This window comes from Podarcis raffonei, chromosome 10 (assembly GCF_027172205.1).
Source record: "Podarcis raffonei isolate rPodRaf1 chromosome 10, rPodRaf1.pri, whole genome shotgun sequence".
Lineage (NCBI taxonomy): Eukaryota > Metazoa > Chordata > Lepidosauria > Squamata > Lacertidae > Podarcis > Podarcis raffonei.
This window is the reverse complement of record NC_070611.1, coordinates 73,473,218-73,491,512: the sequence shown is the minus strand read 5'-3', so window position 1 is coordinate 73,491,512 and position 18,295 is coordinate 73,473,218. Positions and strand designations below refer to the sequence as shown.

At 48.6% G+C, this 18,295-nt stretch overlaps 1 protein-coding gene across 3 annotated transcripts in view; it reads right to left on the bottom strand.

Annotated features, from left to right (window-relative positions):
• Positions 1–17,655, bottom strand: part of LOC128422009 (C-type lectin lectoxin-Thr1-like) — a 32,680-nt gene extending 15,025 nt beyond the window's left edge. The window contains exons 1-6 of one of the 3 annotated variants that reach the window (XM_053405456.1): positions 15,700–17,655; positions 14,463–14,589; positions 12,583–12,662; positions 10,550–10,684; positions 10,142–10,253; positions 9,281–9,661 (exon numbers count right to left, since the gene is read on the bottom strand). In XM_053405456.1, the coding sequence (XP_053261431.1) occupies positions 9,579–9,661; positions 10,142–10,253; positions 10,550–10,684; positions 12,583–12,662; positions 14,463–14,583 (531 nt within the window). In that variant the 5' untranslated portion in view covers positions 14,584–14,589; positions 15,700–17,655 and the 3' untranslated portion in view covers positions 9,281–9,578. Of the gene's footprint in view, positions 1–9,280; positions 9,662–10,141; positions 10,254–10,549; positions 10,685–12,582; positions 12,663–14,462; positions 14,656–15,699 lie in introns of those variants that run through there. The other 2 variants (XM_053405454.1, XM_053405455.1) reach the window with 2 other exon arrangements.
• Between the last annotated feature and the right edge of the window lie 640 nt (positions 17,656–18,295).

Below are 18,295 nucleotides of genomic sequence, written 5' to 3'. Positions count from 1 at the left end.
TTTCCCTTTGTTCTCGTGGAATGACTCATGGAGAGGGAGGAAGGGGGCTCCGGCCAGGTGTCAGGATGCTCAGATTACCTGCGCAACCCCTCCCCTGACTCCTCCTGTTCTTAATATAGTCATGATGTAAATATGATGTATTTCTAGGGGTGTAATTTAGGGGATTAGGAGCTAATAAAAGTTGGGGTCTTCTTTTGTTCTTGGCTTCCATCTTGCTTCACCTCGTGGGCGGTGGGAGTCCTGTCACGACAGTCTTTTCTTTTCTTCAATAAAGACCAAGCCTACAGGCTGCTGATTTGCTTCCAATTTGCTCTGGTTGGTGTCTTTGCTTTTGTCCAAGGGAGCCCTCGGATTTTCCGGTAACAGTTTTGGCAACCGTGCTCAGGGACACTTGGTTCTCCCGTAGAGGTGAGGAGGGAGATAGAGGGGATCGGGCGCCACTGGGCAACCTTAGCCCAGGGATCCTTTTTCCTCTCCCTGCCTCCTCTTCGTGGGCGGTAATCAATCGTCACCAAAAGCTCAACCAGGGGAAGCAAAGGCAAGGTCAAGCCAGCTAAAGGGAAAGGATCCCGGGATCCGCGAGGGACACCTACGAACGTGAGTATGGTTTAAAGAAAATACATTGGAAGGGGGGTGGAAAAGTAATGTCCCCACAACAGCCAGACTTTTCTTCCTTTTATTTCCGACGTTACCCCTCGGAGTCGACCGGGAACGTCCTAAACTCTCTCCTTTTCTCCCCCGTTTTTCCTCTCGGAGCATGGCTGGGAAAAACATGGTGCCTATTGTTTCCCTGACGTCCTCTCTCGGAGTCGTCCAGAGGCGTCCCTACGAATCTCCCTTTCTCTTTCTCTCCCCGTTTTCCCTTTCAGAGCGTGGCCGGGGAAAACGTGGTGCTTATTGTTTCTCTGACGTCCTCTCTCGGAGTCGTCCGGAGGCGTCCCCTACGAATCTCCCTCTCTCCTTTTCTCCCCCGTTTTTTCTCTCGGAGCGTGGCCAGGAAAAACGTGGTGCTTATTGTTTCTCTGACGTCCTCTCTCAGAGTCGTCCGGAGGCGTCCCTACGAACCTCTCTCTCTCTACCTTCCCTGTTTATGCAAATGAAGCCGCCCCTCCTGCTCGGCGACCCTTGTTGGGGATGACCTATGTACGTGAGAACGCAGTCATTTGCTTCCTTTCAAAACTTTGTTTTCTCGGACCCCGATCTGGCACTGTACTGCGCAGGCATTCAGTAGGGAGCCCGAACTTAGTCCAAAAGGCTAGGCAGGAGGCTGTTGTGGAGGGTAGAGCGGGAGGTTCACAAATTGGGGCCCCACACTAGGATTAGTCTTGTAAACAGCGCTGAGGTAAAGGAATTCCAGGCAGAGGGACCCGTGGTTTGATTTTCCGGGCAGAGAGACCTTTGTAACATCTCGTGGGTCGCTTTTACCCACCACCTAGAGCCAGCCTCGAGATGGCCACCTCACGGTTCCTTTAATCTCGTGAAGATGATGAGAAGCCCCGACAACTGTACTATTTTAATGCTTTCGTTGAAGCCCGTGAATTGTTTCAACGGCAGCAAGCCCAAATTGTTCGGCAGATGGCTGTTTTAAAAACAACCGGACCTCCCCCATATGATGAGATTAGAGCCCAGGAGGAACAATTGGATAGGACTCTCCTTCCTTTCTACTATCCCGAGCCACGAGCCCCCCGACCACCAGGATCTGGGAAAGGAAACAGAACAGGAGCCGGTGGGGGAGGCACGGGACCCAGAGAAGACATAGAAATCCACTCGCCGCTGCCCCTTCCCAAAGCGCATCAACTACATCGCCGCCCAACCCTTCCCCAAGTGCGTCCAACATAGGAGAAGACCAAGTAGACTTGGATCTGGGACCCCTACTCAATGGGCAACTTCTAAACGGAGGAGGAGAGGGACCCGTCTCCAGTAGAACTCGGAATAGGGATAATCTGCAGAACGGAGAAATAGAGGGCGCCTTTCCTCTAAGGGCATTACCTATACCCCCAGTTAGGGCAGGGGACCCACCCCGCATGGTTTTTACTCACCAACCCTTCCTTACTTCGGACTTAATGAACTGGTCCGATAAGATGCCCTCCCTACGAGACGACCCTGATAAATGCCACCGCCAGGCGGCCACCATCTTCTCCACCCACAACCCCACGTGGGCGGATGTACATATGTTGCTTGGGGCTCTTTTTAATGAGGCAGAAAAAAGGGAGATACTGGCGAAGGCAGGAGAAGCTCTAGCTCGGGAAGACTATCAACCGAACCAACCCGACTCAATGGCCCCACTGACTGCCCAGACGCTACTTAACGACCCTGATTGGGACTACAATACTACTGATGGTGCATGGGGCTTAAAGATTTTTAAGAAAGCCATCCTAGATGGCATTAAAGCTGCAGGACAGCGAACCGTGAACTGGACCAAAGTCCAAGCCGTCCTTCAAGGACCTGACGAACATTCATCCGATTACTATTCAAGGCTAGTCTCTGCTATTAAAACCTGGGGTGGGATAGATCCGGAGAGCCCACAGCACGAGGTAATAGTCAAAGGATTTTTCAAAGGCCAAGCTACAGGCGACATTCGGAAAGCATTAAATGCACACCTGGGATACGATGGAAAAACCATAAACGAAATCCTTTCCATCGCAAAGTCCGTTTTCAACTCAAGGGACGAACGGAAAAGAAAAGACCAAAAGCCCGACCCCCCCCCGGGTGTTAGCCTACGCGGCCGGGGTTCATACCTTCAAAGAAAAATTTCAGCCAGGGGGACCCGAACCACTAGATGACCGTGTTTGTTTCAACTGTGATGAAGTAGGGCATATAAAAAGATACTGCCCCCTTCTGACCGGAGCTAGAAGGACTGAATATAGGAATCCAAGACCGTACAGACCAGAATACAGGGAAACTACCTACCCCAAATATAAAGAGTCTAACCCCCCATACGAACCTAATCGATCCTCGGCCCAAACGCAACCCCGCGCAGGACCCCCTCCTCCACAACCTCGACCCCGAAATCAACCCCACGGCGATACCTACCCCTTCAAGCAGGGAAGTTGCTCCATAAATCCAACTCGTGAAATGGTAATGGAAGAGTACCAGGAACATTGACAATTAGAAGCAGATCCCGCCTCCTTTTCTTTCCTCTGCCCAGTCTTGCAACTATCTTCCTCCGACCCCATATGCACTATGAAAATTGATGGCCAGTCCTATGACTGTCTCTTAGACACTGGAGCCACCTACTCCACCCTTACAAACAGTCATTTGGCCCCGGGGGAAGAAACCAGAACCGTCATGGGGCTTGATGGAATCCCCCGGAACTGCCCTCTCTCCAAACCTGCAAAGGTCTCCGTTGGACCTCTCTCGGTTAAACATACCTTTTTACTAACTTCCAGTCCAGTCAACCTCCTGGGGAGGGATCTGCTCTGTAAACTAAATGCTACTATCCAATGCGGCCAAGAAGGAATTTATTTACACATGCCAAACGACTCTATTTTCAATTTCCAAGGGGTTCTTCAAGAAGCTAACAACAAAACCATTGACCTTCCTTCCGAACTTCTTAATAGTGTCCCCTCCTGGTTATGGGGAACTGAATCAACATCTGTTGGACTCCTAAAGTCTGCAACCCCAGTAAAAGTTAACTACCCTTTCCCTGCACCAAACAATACCCCCTACCTCCCGAAGCAATCGAGGGACTCACTCCGATGATCGATGAATTTCTGAAGATGGGAGTCCTAGTTCCCTGTGCCTCGCCATGTAACACCCCCCTCCTTTCCGTCAAGAAACCTAACACCAACCCCGTCAAATGGCACTTGGTGCAGGACCTTCAGCTCGTCAATTCTTTCGTTATCCCCAGACACGCCGTAGTAGCCAATCCCCACCACCTTCTGAGCACCATTCCGGAGGGAACTGTAGTTTACTCCGTCATAGACTTATGTTCTGCCTTCTTTAGCATCCCCGTAGATCCAGAGAGTCAATTCCTCTTCGCTTTCACCTGGCAAACTGGTCAATTAACGTGGACCCGGTTGCCCCAAGGGTATGTAGAATCTCCGGCAATCTTCTCTTCCATATTACACCAAGACCTACTAGATGTGACCCTCCCGGGGGGCTCAGCCCTCAGGCTTTACGTTGATGATATCTTGCTGTGTGGGCGGGACTTGGAATCCTGTAGATCAGATACCATAGCTCTTTTGACGATACTGGCACATAAGGGCCACAAAGTATCCCCCAAAAAGATACAATACTGCCAAAAGGAAGTGAAATATCTTGGCCACATCCTAGGAGAAGGCACCCGTGCCCTAACCACAGATAGGATTGAAGCTATAACGAAGCTACCCCTTCCTAAAACAAAAAGGCAGCTCAGAGGTTTCATCGGGATGAGCGGATTCTGCCAAGCATGGATCCCCCGCTACGGAAAGTTCACTCGTCCCCTCACTGCAATGACCCATGATAACGCCCCAGACCAACTACAATGGACAGCGGAGGCACTTGAAGCATTCAAATCTATCAAACGGGAGTTGAGATCTTCACCCGCCCTCGGACTCCCTGACTATAGGCTTCCTTTCTCCTTATTCGTCCACGAAAACAAAGGGGTGGCCTCGGGCGTCCTCACGCAACCATTTCAAGGAAGGAACAGACCTGTTGCCTACTACAGCCTCCAGTTGGACACCACTGTAATGGGGAATGTGGGGTGTCTGAGAGCAGTAGCAGCGGCAGCATTACTCCTAGAAAAGGTGCAAGAGACTGTTTTGGGACATGACCTAACTGTAAACATCCCTCATGCCGTAGCTACCCTTCTCAGCTTGCAAGGGTGCCAACGCTTCACCATACAAAGGCTGAACAGGTACGAGGCTATCCTCCTCAGTCCGTCCAATCTCACCATAAAAAGAGTAAACTCCCTCAACCCTGCGACTCTCCTACCTCTCCCTGATGATGGCACTCCACATCACGACTGCTCCCAAGTGGTTCGCCATGCCGAAAAACCACGGGAGGACCTTGACTATCTCCCCTTAATGGACCCCGACCTCATCTTGTATACTGACGGGAGCTCGAAGATAGTGGGAGGGGAACGGAAAAGCGGATACGCTGTTGTCAGCGACACCGACATCTTAGAAGCACGCCCTGTCCATGCCAAGTACAGCGCGCAGGCTGCCGAACTTATCGCTCTGATCCAAGCCTGCAAGTTAGGGGCAGGACAAAGAATTACCATTTACACGGTACCTTCCCGATAAGAGACTCTTAATGCCCAGACTCTGGGTACCTAAACACTTAAGGATCTTACATCAATGTACCCACTGGGGAAGGGACAAACTCATAGACGCAGTACAACGCTGTTGGTATGCCTCAGGACTGACTCTCGCCGCAAAGGCTGCAGTAAAGAACTGTCACACCTGTCAGACTTTTAATCCAAAGCATACCGCCAGATGTCCACCAGGAGCCAGGCCATGGGCTTTCGTCCCATTCGAAAGTCTCCAAGTAGATTTCATAGACCTACCCCCTTGTCAGGGCTACAAACACGCCCTCATCATCATTGATCAATTGACCGGATGGGTAGAATGCTTCCCGACCCGCCGAGCCACTGCTCATATAGTTGCCAGAATTCTACTCCATGAAATCATACCACGTTTTGGGGTTCCGAGACACATAGACAGCGACAGGGGCTCACATTTCACCTCCGACGTAGTCCAACAAGTAGCTAAAGCTCTAGGGGTTAAATGGAAATTACATACCCCATACCACCCCCCTTCCTCAGGACAAGTAGAGAGAATGAACCAGCAGCTGAAGTCTCAGCTAGGGAAACTCTGCAGAGACTCCGGAATCAAGTGGGTCAACGCCCTGCCCTTGGTCTTGCACAATCTCAGAGCATGTCCCCGTGGGAACCTAAATTTGTCCCCTTACGAACTACTTTTTGGGAGGCCCTCCCCTGTATATAACACGCAATTTCCCCCATCAGAACTAGAAGTAGGCGAATCTGAACTGACCAAATATATAATACAGCTCCAGAAGCAACTCATTGTTCTCCACAGATACGCAGCTACGAGCCAGAACATACCTCTAGACAAGAACATTCATCCGTTCCAACCAGGAGACTGGGTACTGACAAAAACTTACCAAAAAGTACCCTTGCAACCCACCTGGGAAGGACCCTACCAGGTACTTCTCACTACCCCAACTTCCATCAAGGTAGCAGAGAAGTCGGCCTGGTTACATCATACCCGGTGCAAACCTGCTTCTCCACCTGACCCCGCCGCCCACAGCGCACCCTATTCTGTTCCTCCTCCACCAGCAGACGACGACACCTACATAGAGGTAAACCCACAGACCGGGCCAGATCGGGGCACGAATCGAGCCCAACAGGCCGGACCAGATCGGGGCACGAATCGAGCCCAACAGACCGGACCAGATCGGGGCACGAATTGGGCCTTACAGACCGGACCTGCTTCAACACCAACGCCGACCCAGTGGACCTCCGAAATCGTCCCAACAACGGACAACGGAGAGCAACCACCGATCCGCCTCCGACTCCGTAAGACACCATTGCTCGCCTCTTGACAGCTCGCCTTTGACAGCTCGCCTTTGACAACTCGCCTTTGACAGCTCGCCTCTTGACAGCTCGCCTTTGACAGCTCGCCTTTGACAGCTCGCCTTTGACAGCTCGCCACCCTGTTCCCGGCCACCATGCTCTTCACCAGAATCATCACACGTCCTTCTTTCTCCGTCCTGCTCCTCTATCCCATTTTTTCCACCACTTTGACCCCCATGACCACGCACGTTTCATGCCCTGGATTACAAATTGAACACCAATACCTTGATTTCGGCATTGTAGACATGGTAAAAAGAGGAACTCTAGACCGACTTGGAGATTCTGACTTTTGCGTACCAGAGACCCGTGTTCTCCTTCGCCATTCCATACTGCCCACCCTAACCCAACACCAAATTTGGGAACTGTTTGTCCATTCTCCAAACTACACCCCACTCGGCAAACTCGTACTCACCAGAGATGGTCCTTGGAACCGGGCCCGTTGTATAAATGGTTCCTATACGCTATTCTCCGACGGTGTACCCCAACAATCCCTGAATTGGACAATTCTAGACAATGGCGGTGGGGAATCCGTTTACACTGACCGAAATCATCCAACAGACCGCCTGATCCATGGATTTTACTGCCAGAGAGTGGACACCGTACCTCATCCTACCACCCTCCAAGGCGTTTGCCTCCGAAGGTACTGCTGCGTCTGGGACATCGGTCCTGCCTCCACCTGGGATGGCAGAGCGTACCTCGAAGGCTGGTATCACTCCACCACCACACCCACCCAATGGGATACCACCGGACCTCAACGATGTGGTGGTGTAGCTACAAACCTCACCTACCTACATTGACAAGACCCCCTCCACCCCACAGGCACAGCACCTCGACAAAGGGGGGAACTGTTGATATCTGAAACCCCTTCCAATGATGACCTACTATCAACCTGGCACTCTAACACCTACGTGAAACTAGTCTCCGAAATTGCAAAACAGACGACCACTGATGACTGTTGGATCTGCGCCAATGCCCCGGCTCACTTCCACAGCGGCATTCCCTTTCTCGGAATACCCCTTACTCTACAACAACACCTCTCTGCTGACGTACAGTCCTGGAACCTGACAGCTGTAAATCTGACTCACCAATACATCTACCTAACCGGACCTACGAAAGGAGACCTCTGTCGCAAGTTCAGCGGCAATGATAGGATGATTGGAGAAAGTACCTGTAAGTACGTTATTGATATCACCCTGACTGGTAGAATCACTGTGTGGCAACAGGACACCCCCTCCCCCCATCCAGATCTGTTGTCTGCCTGGAAACAAGTAATGAATTTACCTGATTCTTGGGACCCTTCCCCCGTTGCCCAGTGTTTTTTTCGTACCTTCCTCACGGGCCGTATAGAATCCTGCCTACAGGGTTTGTTTTGGGTGTGTGGTCACCGCGGATATGTATGGGCCAGCCCCCACTCCCGAGGCACCTGCTGCCTTGGACTTATCTTGCCTGGGATCAGAGTCACCCCAGACCTTCCCCCGGGAAGGAGACGCAACAAGAGGGCAAAAGACCTGTCAGAACTTTCTGACGTGTCAGCCAATGGGGAAACCTACGGACGAGCCCTTTTCCCCGCTTACGGAGCAGGCTCCAACCATGTGGATATTCTTAAACTGACGGACATTCTATTGACTTTTATGGAAGAATCTAACGCGGCAACCCAGTCCATCTTAACGGAGTTGACTGAGGTCAGACAGACTGCGATTCAGAACCGCCTTGCTTTGGATTACGTCCTTGCATCGACCGGAGGAGTATGTGCCCTTGTAGGAACCGAGTGCTGTACGTACGTCTCTGATCAGACCTTAAACACCACGGGTCACCTCAACAATATCCACAAACTGACTGACGAGCTTAGAGATATCCAACATGAAGGTCTTTCTGATGCTCAGTTTTGGGGCTGGTTACCGGGAACCACATGGATAAAACACCTCTTGGGAAACGGCCTCCTGATTCTGATCACTGTAGCTATCTGCATCATTTTTTTCTGCTGCGCTATCCATTGCTTCCCAATTTGCTGTCAAACGTGCAATTCCTGCGTTCCCTCTCTCCACTCCCGCATGCCTGCCTCTCACAGGATGATCTCGACAGGAACCCCTTCCTCTTTCATTGAGATGGGACCCCTAGGAGCCCCGCACAATCCGGATCCTAGGTATGGCACGTCAGACTTTTACTAGCTTGTGTGGAGAAAAGGATTGCGCGGCATCCTCCTTCGCAATCTTATCTCCGAAGGGGGGAACTGTAGCAGGAGATCCCCCCTCATTACATTGTAATGCACAAGCACCACACACACCCCTCACCTCCCTGAGCCTGGAGATGTCCCTTCTAGACATCTCTTGCAAACAGTCATTTCTCCTCTGCAGAGGGATTGCTTTCATTAAGGCTTCACCCTTCCCAGGGCTCTAGAAGACACTGCCATAAAAGTGCATTGGTTCTTTGCACAGTAAAAGAGACCAGTTGAATGTCCTAAATGCAATCTGAATCAGGATATTGGAGACATGTGAGTTGGGAGGGGCAGGAAGTAATAAAGGAAAGTAATTGGTTCTTGTTTCAGGGGCATGTGTTTAAATCAGTGTTTCCCAACCTTGGGCCTCCAGCTGTTTTTGAACTACAACTCCCATCATCCCTGACTAGCAAGACCAGTGGCAAGGGATGATGGGAATTGTAGTCCAAAAACAGCTGGAGGCCCAAGGTTGGGACGCAATGGTTTAAATTCACAATGGACTGAGGCATCTATTAGGGAAGGGGAGGCTGTTCTTCTCCTGACGTTGGTGAACCCCAAGTTTCTTCATCCTGGGCTCCCAGGGAAGGGGGCTCTTGCTACTTGCAGGATTCAATTAGATCTATTGCAGGCTAGAGTGAGAGCAGGACGCTGAAATAGATGGGCCACTGGAATGGGGCAGAAGGGCACCTCTGACGTTTTCATATTCTGAAAAAGGCGCAGGTAGAAAGACAGCGTTGGATGGAAGCTTCTGAGATTTGATGGGGTCAGCCAGGGAGAGCGAACAGGTCAGGAGGATGCAGATGCTGGCTTATGTTCACAAATATAGGATTCTTCATATCGGCAATCCTCAGCTCTAAATCTCAAAAAAACTGGAAAGAAAAAGAGAAATGAGCTTAGGCAGAGTGACATCAGGGGCTCCTTGGCATGCTGCTGCTGCTGGGACCCCGACACCCTCAAAACACATGCACCCCCACACCCCATGGTGCGTGCAAAGAATGTCCTTTCTTCTTCTCCCATTCAGAAGAAACCCAGCCACCTATCCAATACTAAATTGGCCAAGGTGGGTGGTGGCATCTATGGGGAGGACCTTGAGTGGAAAGCACAAGTGGATTAGGATGGTGTTCCCTGTCAGTCTGAGCCACCTTGGGAAGGCTAGATTCTTGTAAGGCAGTTTGGGAATATCTCTACCAAACAGATGAAAGTGCTTTAAAGGAAGTCCTTCACTCTTGGCCAAAGAGCAGGCAAGGAGCACATCTCATACCAGCAGTAGAAATCAAGAAAATACTGCAACCCACATTGCATTGAGCATGGCAGCTCCAAAGTACCAGCCCTGAGAGCGGACTCCTTACCGTCCCCACGAAACAAGTAGACACATGAGTTGATGCCACTAGTCATAGGTTCTCCCCTAGTCCACGGTAGGAACTCGGGAACAGAGCCATCTGTCCACTCCCAATTTCCATCCTGTAGGGACAAGAGAGGTGGGATGCTCTTTAGAAAGAACAGATCACAAGGAGACACTTCCAAGACTCCTTGATGATTCCACCCAAAAGAACCACAGACAACATTATTTGAGTTGCAAGACATCAGACAGGAGCCCACCATGACTGTATTGGCCTCCAGTATGTTGAGTCCAGAAAACCTTCTCGTAGCATTTCATCAGCTGGGGAAGCCCCATAGAAGAATCTTCCCAGTGAATTCATTTACTATCAGCTCCAACAGTGCTGACGGAGGAGGAGGAGGAGGCCTTGGAGACTCACCTTATCCTTGACTGACAATCCAATCCAGACACGTAGTTCCTTTGGAATTAGAAGCATGTTAGACACCCTACGCAGTTCTTTCATATCCTGGATAGAGGCAAGCTCAGAAGTCGGGTCAAATATACGGCAGGTTTTCTGAGAGGTGGAAAAAAGAATGAGTTTTATGCAACTACACTTAACTTTGAATCCTCCTCAAAGTCAGGCTCAAGGTTGAATATTGCAGTCGCAATACGTGGAAATCCAGCTCTGGACATGTGACTGATTGAAATGCAAGCTTTGTTCGGCCAACTGAGATCCAGCACAGTGCAATATCCCCATTTGTGTCTCGCTCAGTTTCTTCATTGTCTGATTTTTAATTAGATTCTCCACCTTCAGTCTGTGATTTTGTTTATAAAAAGAAAAGTTCTCGGGAGGACAGAGCAGCATTTGAGTGGACATTGCTCCAGTATAAAAACATTTGTTTGCAATTTCACCTCATATACTGCAGCTTTGGGTGTTATTTTCAAGAATACATTTTACCCACAATTTCCTCTAATACAGTGGCGCCAACTGGTGGGCAGGGGGCCAAGAACCCCACAAATCTTCAAGGATGTGCCTGGGGCCCCTCAAAATTCTGTGGTGTCTGTGCGTGCATGCCTCCTAACGTGCTTATCTTACTCACGTACACTGCATGTCATGTGAAGTGTATGTATGTTTGTTCAAAATATTTTGGGGGAGAACGAAATTTCAAATGATACCTCTCTTTTGATGTGTGTTATTTCAGGACATGCTAAATGGAGTGGCTCTCATTCAAATGTGCTTCAAAGGCAAATTCCCCCCATCATGCCCATCTAATGAATTTCATGTGCAGTTTTAAGGCTGCCAGATCCATCATGCAGCATGCTTGGGCAATGTCCGGTGGTGTAGTGGTCATTTTATGTTTGTGCAGAAGCTGGACACAACAGCCAACCTGTCCCCAAGGAGAACTGAAAGCCTTGCCTTGAAAGAATGAAAAAGTGCAGGTAGCTGTGTTGATCTGTTAATATATTCCTTCCCGGAAGGAGGAACAGTACCTGGCAAAATACCCATTCTATTCGGATGAGCTTGGCTAATCAGGACATGGTAGGAGAATGCCAGGGACGTGCCCTACCATAGCAGGAACATCATTGCTTTTTATTTAGACAGGGCAGCCTTGAGGTCAGAGCTGAGCAAGCCAACTAGCTGGTGCACCAGATGGCATCCCTCAGGGTGTTCACACGGCTGTTATTTTCCTGGTGGGCTTCAATGACTCCCACATCACACATTTCAAGCACCTTTAATAAACATGTAGCTTATACCCAAGGACCATGGGAACTGTAGCCCTGTGGACAGCAACCTACAGCTCCCTGGACTCTTAGGGGAACTCCATGTTCTTCAAATGTATGTTCAGTGTAGTGGATCTTGCTTCCCTCATCCCTTATTGCATAAGCTGTTCTGACTCTCTCTAACGTACTTTGGGTTCTCCATGCTATTCCCAACAAATGGGCATCATTTATGAACCTACCTGTCCCTGGGGGCTCACTTGAAAGCAGAACATGCTGGAGCCTTCATCAAACCTGAGTAAGTACTCCAACCTTTGGGGTCAACGGGTCTTTTCTGGGATGATGAGCCCACCATCTCAAGCCATCTTAAAGAAGGCCTGCCTGCTTCCAGCCTATGAACAGCATATCTATCCAATCACTATCCCACAGAACCTTTCCAGGATTGAGTTTCAGTGGCCTTCATCCAGCCCCTAGTGGTCCTGAGCTTCCTCAGCCTCATCTGAATCTGAGAAGAAAGATAAACTGATAAACTGAGCTGGTTGCCCAAGGCCTACTGAAGGAAAACCTCACTTCATATCCATAAATGACATCTCATCAGCTCTTGAGATGCAAAAGATGGCCTCCTGGGATAAAAAACATGTCCATGGGGTTGAGATTCATAACAGGTCTTCTGCAGAGACTCTCAAGCATATCTTGTGTTTTCTGCCCTTGCTCTTTCTGGACCCACTCAAAGCACCTAGAGGCCCCTCTTACCATTGCATCATGCCATCTCAAAGGGTCGGAAAAGATTCGATAGCAGCTTCCCTCTCTTCTGGTCCAGCCCCGGAGGCAGCCTTGAGGTAACGGAAAAGGAGCACATTAGCATTCAACATGGTCACGTCAGCACATGAAACAGTGGAAATAAAATACCTGTATTTTTGGGGGCTCAAAATTGAGAAAAAGGGGGGGGATTGAGCTTTGGGGGAGGATTATTTGGGGGGAATGCAAAAAATCTCTCACCCACCAGAACGCAGCACACAACCCCTCGCATCGCTTACAATTGCCGCTTACAATCTCGGGCTTGCACTTCGTTCCGACGAATGAGCGATTTTTGCCATCTCTCCCCCACAATCAAGTGGCCAATCGCCGCTTAAAAACTCAGGCTCACACTTTGTTCCGGCAGGTGATCAATTTTCGGCATTGGCCACCTGATTGTTGTGAGCAGGGGGAATCCCGAAAATCGCTTGCGCACTGGAACGGAGCACACAACTGCTCACATCGCAGCTGCCTGATTGCCGCCATTAGCCCTCCTGCTTGCCACTGCGGCAGCCAATAGACAGCTGCCCTTGTCGCAGGAAGCGGGAGCGTGATTGGTGGCCGCTGGCAGGTGGTTTCTGCAACGTGAGTGGAAACCACTTATCAGCTCCTTGATTGCTGCCAGTGGCCGCCAATCATGCTCCCGCTTGCTGTGACAAGGGCAGCTGTCTATTGGATGCCGCAGCGGCAAGCGGGAGGGCTAATGGCAGCGATCAGGCAGCTACGATGTGAGTGGTTGTGTGCTGTGTTCCGGTGGGTGAGCGATTTTCAGGATTCCCCCCTCAGCACTACCCGTGTATAAGACGAGCCTAAATTTTGAACCTCATTTTTGGGTCAATAAAGCTCATCTTATACACCTAAAAATACGGTATCTTTGGGGTGCCATAAAAGTCAAAGGGAAATTGAACGGCCTCAAAGACGTCCCAGGTCACGGGGTCCACCACTTTCTTGGTGTCCAATATGACATATAATATTTTTATTGTATTGTTTTAAATTATTTACCTGCCAATTTTCCAGTCAAGGGAAGCTAAGGAGACCAACAGCAATAGATAATCTTATTTCAACCAATAATAAAAACCACTAGGAAATAAATACTACTAAACCAAGAATGATTCACAGCAAAAAAAGTTGAAATTCTAATAGCAAAAAGCTGTTCCAAAAAATAGGGAGAAATAATGATTCACGGGAAGGCTCTTTGGCACTTTAAGGCCTTCTGAAAAGTGTAGCTGTTCATTGCAACTATACTTGGGGTGGGGTCACCACAGAAAAGACCCCCTCTATTGGTGATAGCTCAACTGACAGATGAAGATGGTGGAAAGATCAGTATCCAAGTGGAACATCTGTGTGCAGGGAAGAAGATACAGGCACAAACAGTTTAACAGATTTCATAGGTCCATCCCATTCAGGAGCCTCAAGGTTAAAGTCAGCACATTGAAATGCACTGGGAGACATTAAAACTAAGTGCTATTGAAGCTGCGCGCTGTAAACAGAACATAATTCTATCCACTGCATTTTGAACCAAACAGTCTACAGAAGGAGACCCACACATGACACATTACAGTAGTCTAGCCGGGACCATGACCAGCCCATGGATCAGGGTGGCTAAAACTCACCTCTTTAGAAAGGGATGCAACTATTTTACCCTCGGAAACTGATGAAACACAATACGCATCATTCAAGACTAGCTGGAATTGATGGAATTAATGCTTTAACCCAAAATGGTACACGAGAGACTGGGAAAAATGCCAATGGATCTGCACTTGGTTTTCTAATGCTGCCAGAAGCTTCTCTTTCTCTATGGAGACATCAACCACCTCCGAGAGGAAATGATACCTTACCATAGGGACCATAGGAGTTTTCTGCTTCTTTTCTTTTCATTGCGAAGCCAAAGGAGAGCTGCCATATCAGAACAAGGCAGGTGCACAGGAGGCTGAGCCTGGGGTTGGAGGAAGGCTGCATCTGTTTCTGGAGACAGAAAACACAAAACACACAATTGCTAGGCTGAGTTTCCTGCATCCATCGGTCAGGAGGTGAGGCTTTGTCTTTCTTTCTAACAGAAAAAACACTCATTATCTCATCCACACAGAACAAAGTAAAGGTAAAGGTAAAGGGACCCCTGACCATTAGGTCCAGTCGTGACTGACTCTGGGGTTGCAGCGCTCATCTTGCTTTACTGGCCGAGGGAGCCGGCGTACAGCTTCTGGGACATGTGGACAGCATGACTAAGCTGCTTCTGGCAACCCAGAGCAGTGCATGGAAACACCGTTTACCTTCCCGCCGGAGCGGTACCTATTTATCTACTGGCACTTTGATGTGCATTCGAACTGCTAGGTTGGCAGGAACAGTGACCAAGCAACGGGAGCTCACTCCGCCGCGGTGATAGAACAAAGTAAGGAGTTACAAATCCTCAAGATCAAAGCATTTCACTTTATAGATTTATCAACTCTTTGATTTGTTGGGGAGCTGGTCCATGAGATGCAAAGGTACCCCATTGTTAGTGTGCTGCTCACTTTAATAAATAATAATAAATAATAATAAATTTTTATTTATACCCCACTCTCCCCTGCCAGAGCTGGGCTCAGGGCACCTAACACCAATAAAATTACAATAAAACATAATAGGGGAAAAGAAACAAAGAAACAAACAAAAACCAGTTGATTAAAATACGGGTTAAAATACAATTAAAAATGCAGCCTCATTTTAAAAGTCAAAACCATAAGGGGAGGGAAACATAAGGGTCAGACCGAGCCCAAACCAAAGGCCAGGCAGAACACCTCTGTCTTGCAGGCCCTGTGGAAAGATGTCAAGTCCCGCAGGGCCCTAGTCTCTTGTGACAGAGTGTTCTACCAAGTCGGGGCCAGTACTGAAAAGGCCCTGGCCCTAGTTGAGACCAATCTAACCACCTTGCGACTTGGGACTTCCAAAGTGTTGTTATTTGTGGACTTTAAGGTCCTCCGTGGGGCATACCAGGAGAGGCGGTCCCATAGGTACAAGGGTCCTAGGCCGCATAAGACTTTGGAGATATAGCTGCCATTTAAAGACCAGCATGGAGAGTCAAAGAGATCAAAAACTCACCTGGTTTTTCAGCTTCTCTCTCTCTCTCTGAGCTGCTGATTCTTCCTTATTCAAGTGTTCCAGTTGAGCAATGCCTGGGTGGGAAGCTGGTGTTTATGCATCATTTATAGTCTGATAGGTAGGCAATGGCATGTGGTGAAAGACACTTGGCAGCAGAAGGGAAGCCTAATGGTTCAACGCAATCATACACTGAGATCTTTTGCATCAGAACACCAAAGTACAGAAAGATCTCTTTCACCTGAAAGCCACTGTGGATTGAAAAATATCCAGCTGCTATGAAGTGGAAATTAGCAAGGAGGAGAGTCATGCTAGGCAAGGAGGAAGTAAGAAGGTAGGAAGAGTGCTGCTGGATCTGCCCACCCATTTTGCAAAATGTGGCCATTGCTTCTTCTCTCCACAGCGCCTCTTACTTTGAGTGTATTGTGTTAGCTAATGAAGCCCCACCTCTTTCCCTCACTTTAAGGAAGAAAAAGGGGGTCCTTCTTCAGAGTGAGGCAATCTTGTTGAGATGGACAAGGAGAGTGTCTGTTCTACCACAAACAAAGTGTGACGCGGCAGCTAAAAAAGCCAATGCAATTATGGGCTGCATCAATAGGAGTATAGCATCTAGATCAAGGGAAGTAATAGTGCCACTGTATTCTGCTCTGGTCAGACCTCACCTGGAGTACTGTGTCCAGTTCTGGGCACCACAGTTCAAGAAGGACACTGACAAACTGGAACGTGTCCAGAGGAGGGCAACCAAAATGGTCAAAGGCCTGGAAACGATGCCTTATGAGGAACGGCTAAGGGAGCTGGGCATGTTTAGCCTGGAGAAGAGGAGGTTAAGGGGTGATATGATAGCCATGTTCAAATATATAAAAGGATGTCATATAGAGGAGGGAGAAAGGTTGTTTTCTGCTGCTCCAGAGAAGTGGACACGGAGCAATGGATCCAAACTACAAGAAAGAAGATTCCACCTAAACATTAGGAAGAACTTCCTGACAGTAAGAGCTGTTTGACAGTGGAATTTGCTGCCAAGGAGTGTGGTGGAGTCTCCTTCTTTGGAGGTCTTTAAGCAGAGGCTTGACAACCATATGTCAGGAGTGCTCTGATGGTGTTTCCTGCTTGGCAGGGGGTTGGACTCGATGGCCCTTGTGGTCTCTTCCAACTCTATGATTCTATGATTCTATGAAACACATCTCCAGAGTGATCATGAATGGCTGGGTGAGATTTTTGTCCACGCAGTTTCCTGATCTGGAATAGGGGGGAATATCACCTTCTGCGTAGGGTGCAACTGAAGTGAATGGCAGGGCTGTGTGGTCCCCTGATCCACTGGGTCCTTCCTTCCTTCCTTCCTTCCTTCCTTCCTTCCTTCCTTCCTTCCTTCCTTCCTTCCTTCCTTCCTTCCTGTCATCTTCTGATCCAAATGCACAAGTGCATAAGACTGGTGTATACTTTCCCAATGTCGTCAACATCAGCAAATGTTCTTGCAACTCAGTTGGCATCATCAAGAGGAATCCATTCTCCATCAGCAGATAAGACAAAGCATGAAACATCACATTCCTTTGCCTAATCAGAATATAGATTGAAATCCTGCCCACCAGCTGATGCAGTTTGTGGGCTGTTATGAGCACATCCTGATATACTTGGGGGAAGGGGGTGTTAGTTTCAGAAGAACTGCCCCTGGTCTTCTGCAGTAAAGGTACAGAGTGTTCACACCCCCAACAGTGCACTTCAAAGGCCACATCTTGTTTTTCAAGGTTGTTGTTGTTTATTCGTTTAGTCGTGTCCGACTCTTTGTGACCCCCTGGGCCAGAGCACGCCAGGCTCTACTATCTTCCACTGCCTCCCGCAGTTTGATCAAACTCATGTTGGCACCTTCGAGAACACTGTCCAACCATCTCGTCCTCTGTCGTCCCCTTCTCCTTGTGCCCTCCATCTTTCCCAACATCAGGGTGAACCTCAATATATCCCTTTGCCACTTCCCCCCTGAATCGACTGAAACAAAAAAAGCGTCTTCATTAGCACATTCATTTTGATTGCAGATATCCTTCCCCAAAATGTGAGATTCAGTCTACCCCAAATCTCTAGGTCTTTTTAAATCTCTTTTCACGACCTTACATAATTATCCTTTAATAAATTAATGTTTTTCGTTGTAAGCCAAATTCCCAGATATTTAACTTTTTTACTGATTGTAATACCAGTAATTGTTTGCAGATCATCTCTATCTTGTTCTGAAATACTTTTCACCAACAATTTATTTTTATTTTTATTAAGTTTGAATCCTGCCACCCGACCAAACTCATTAATTCTTTCCAAAACTTTTGGCAGACTTTCTAATGGATTATCTGTTGTTCTTATAAGATCACCTGCGCAAGCTTTTAGCTTAAATTATTTCCCCACCACCACTATCCCCTTTATGCCTTAACCTGCTCTTATCCTCCTTGTCAACATTTCTAAGATCAAAATAAACAGTAATGGGGACAGTGCACAGTCCTGTCTTGTTCCTTTAGTTATTTTAAAGCTTTCTGTTATTCCATTGTTGATAATCAGTTTGGCTTTTTTATTCCCATAAATGGTGTCTGTGCCCCTACTAAAAGACTCCCCCAGGCCCGTT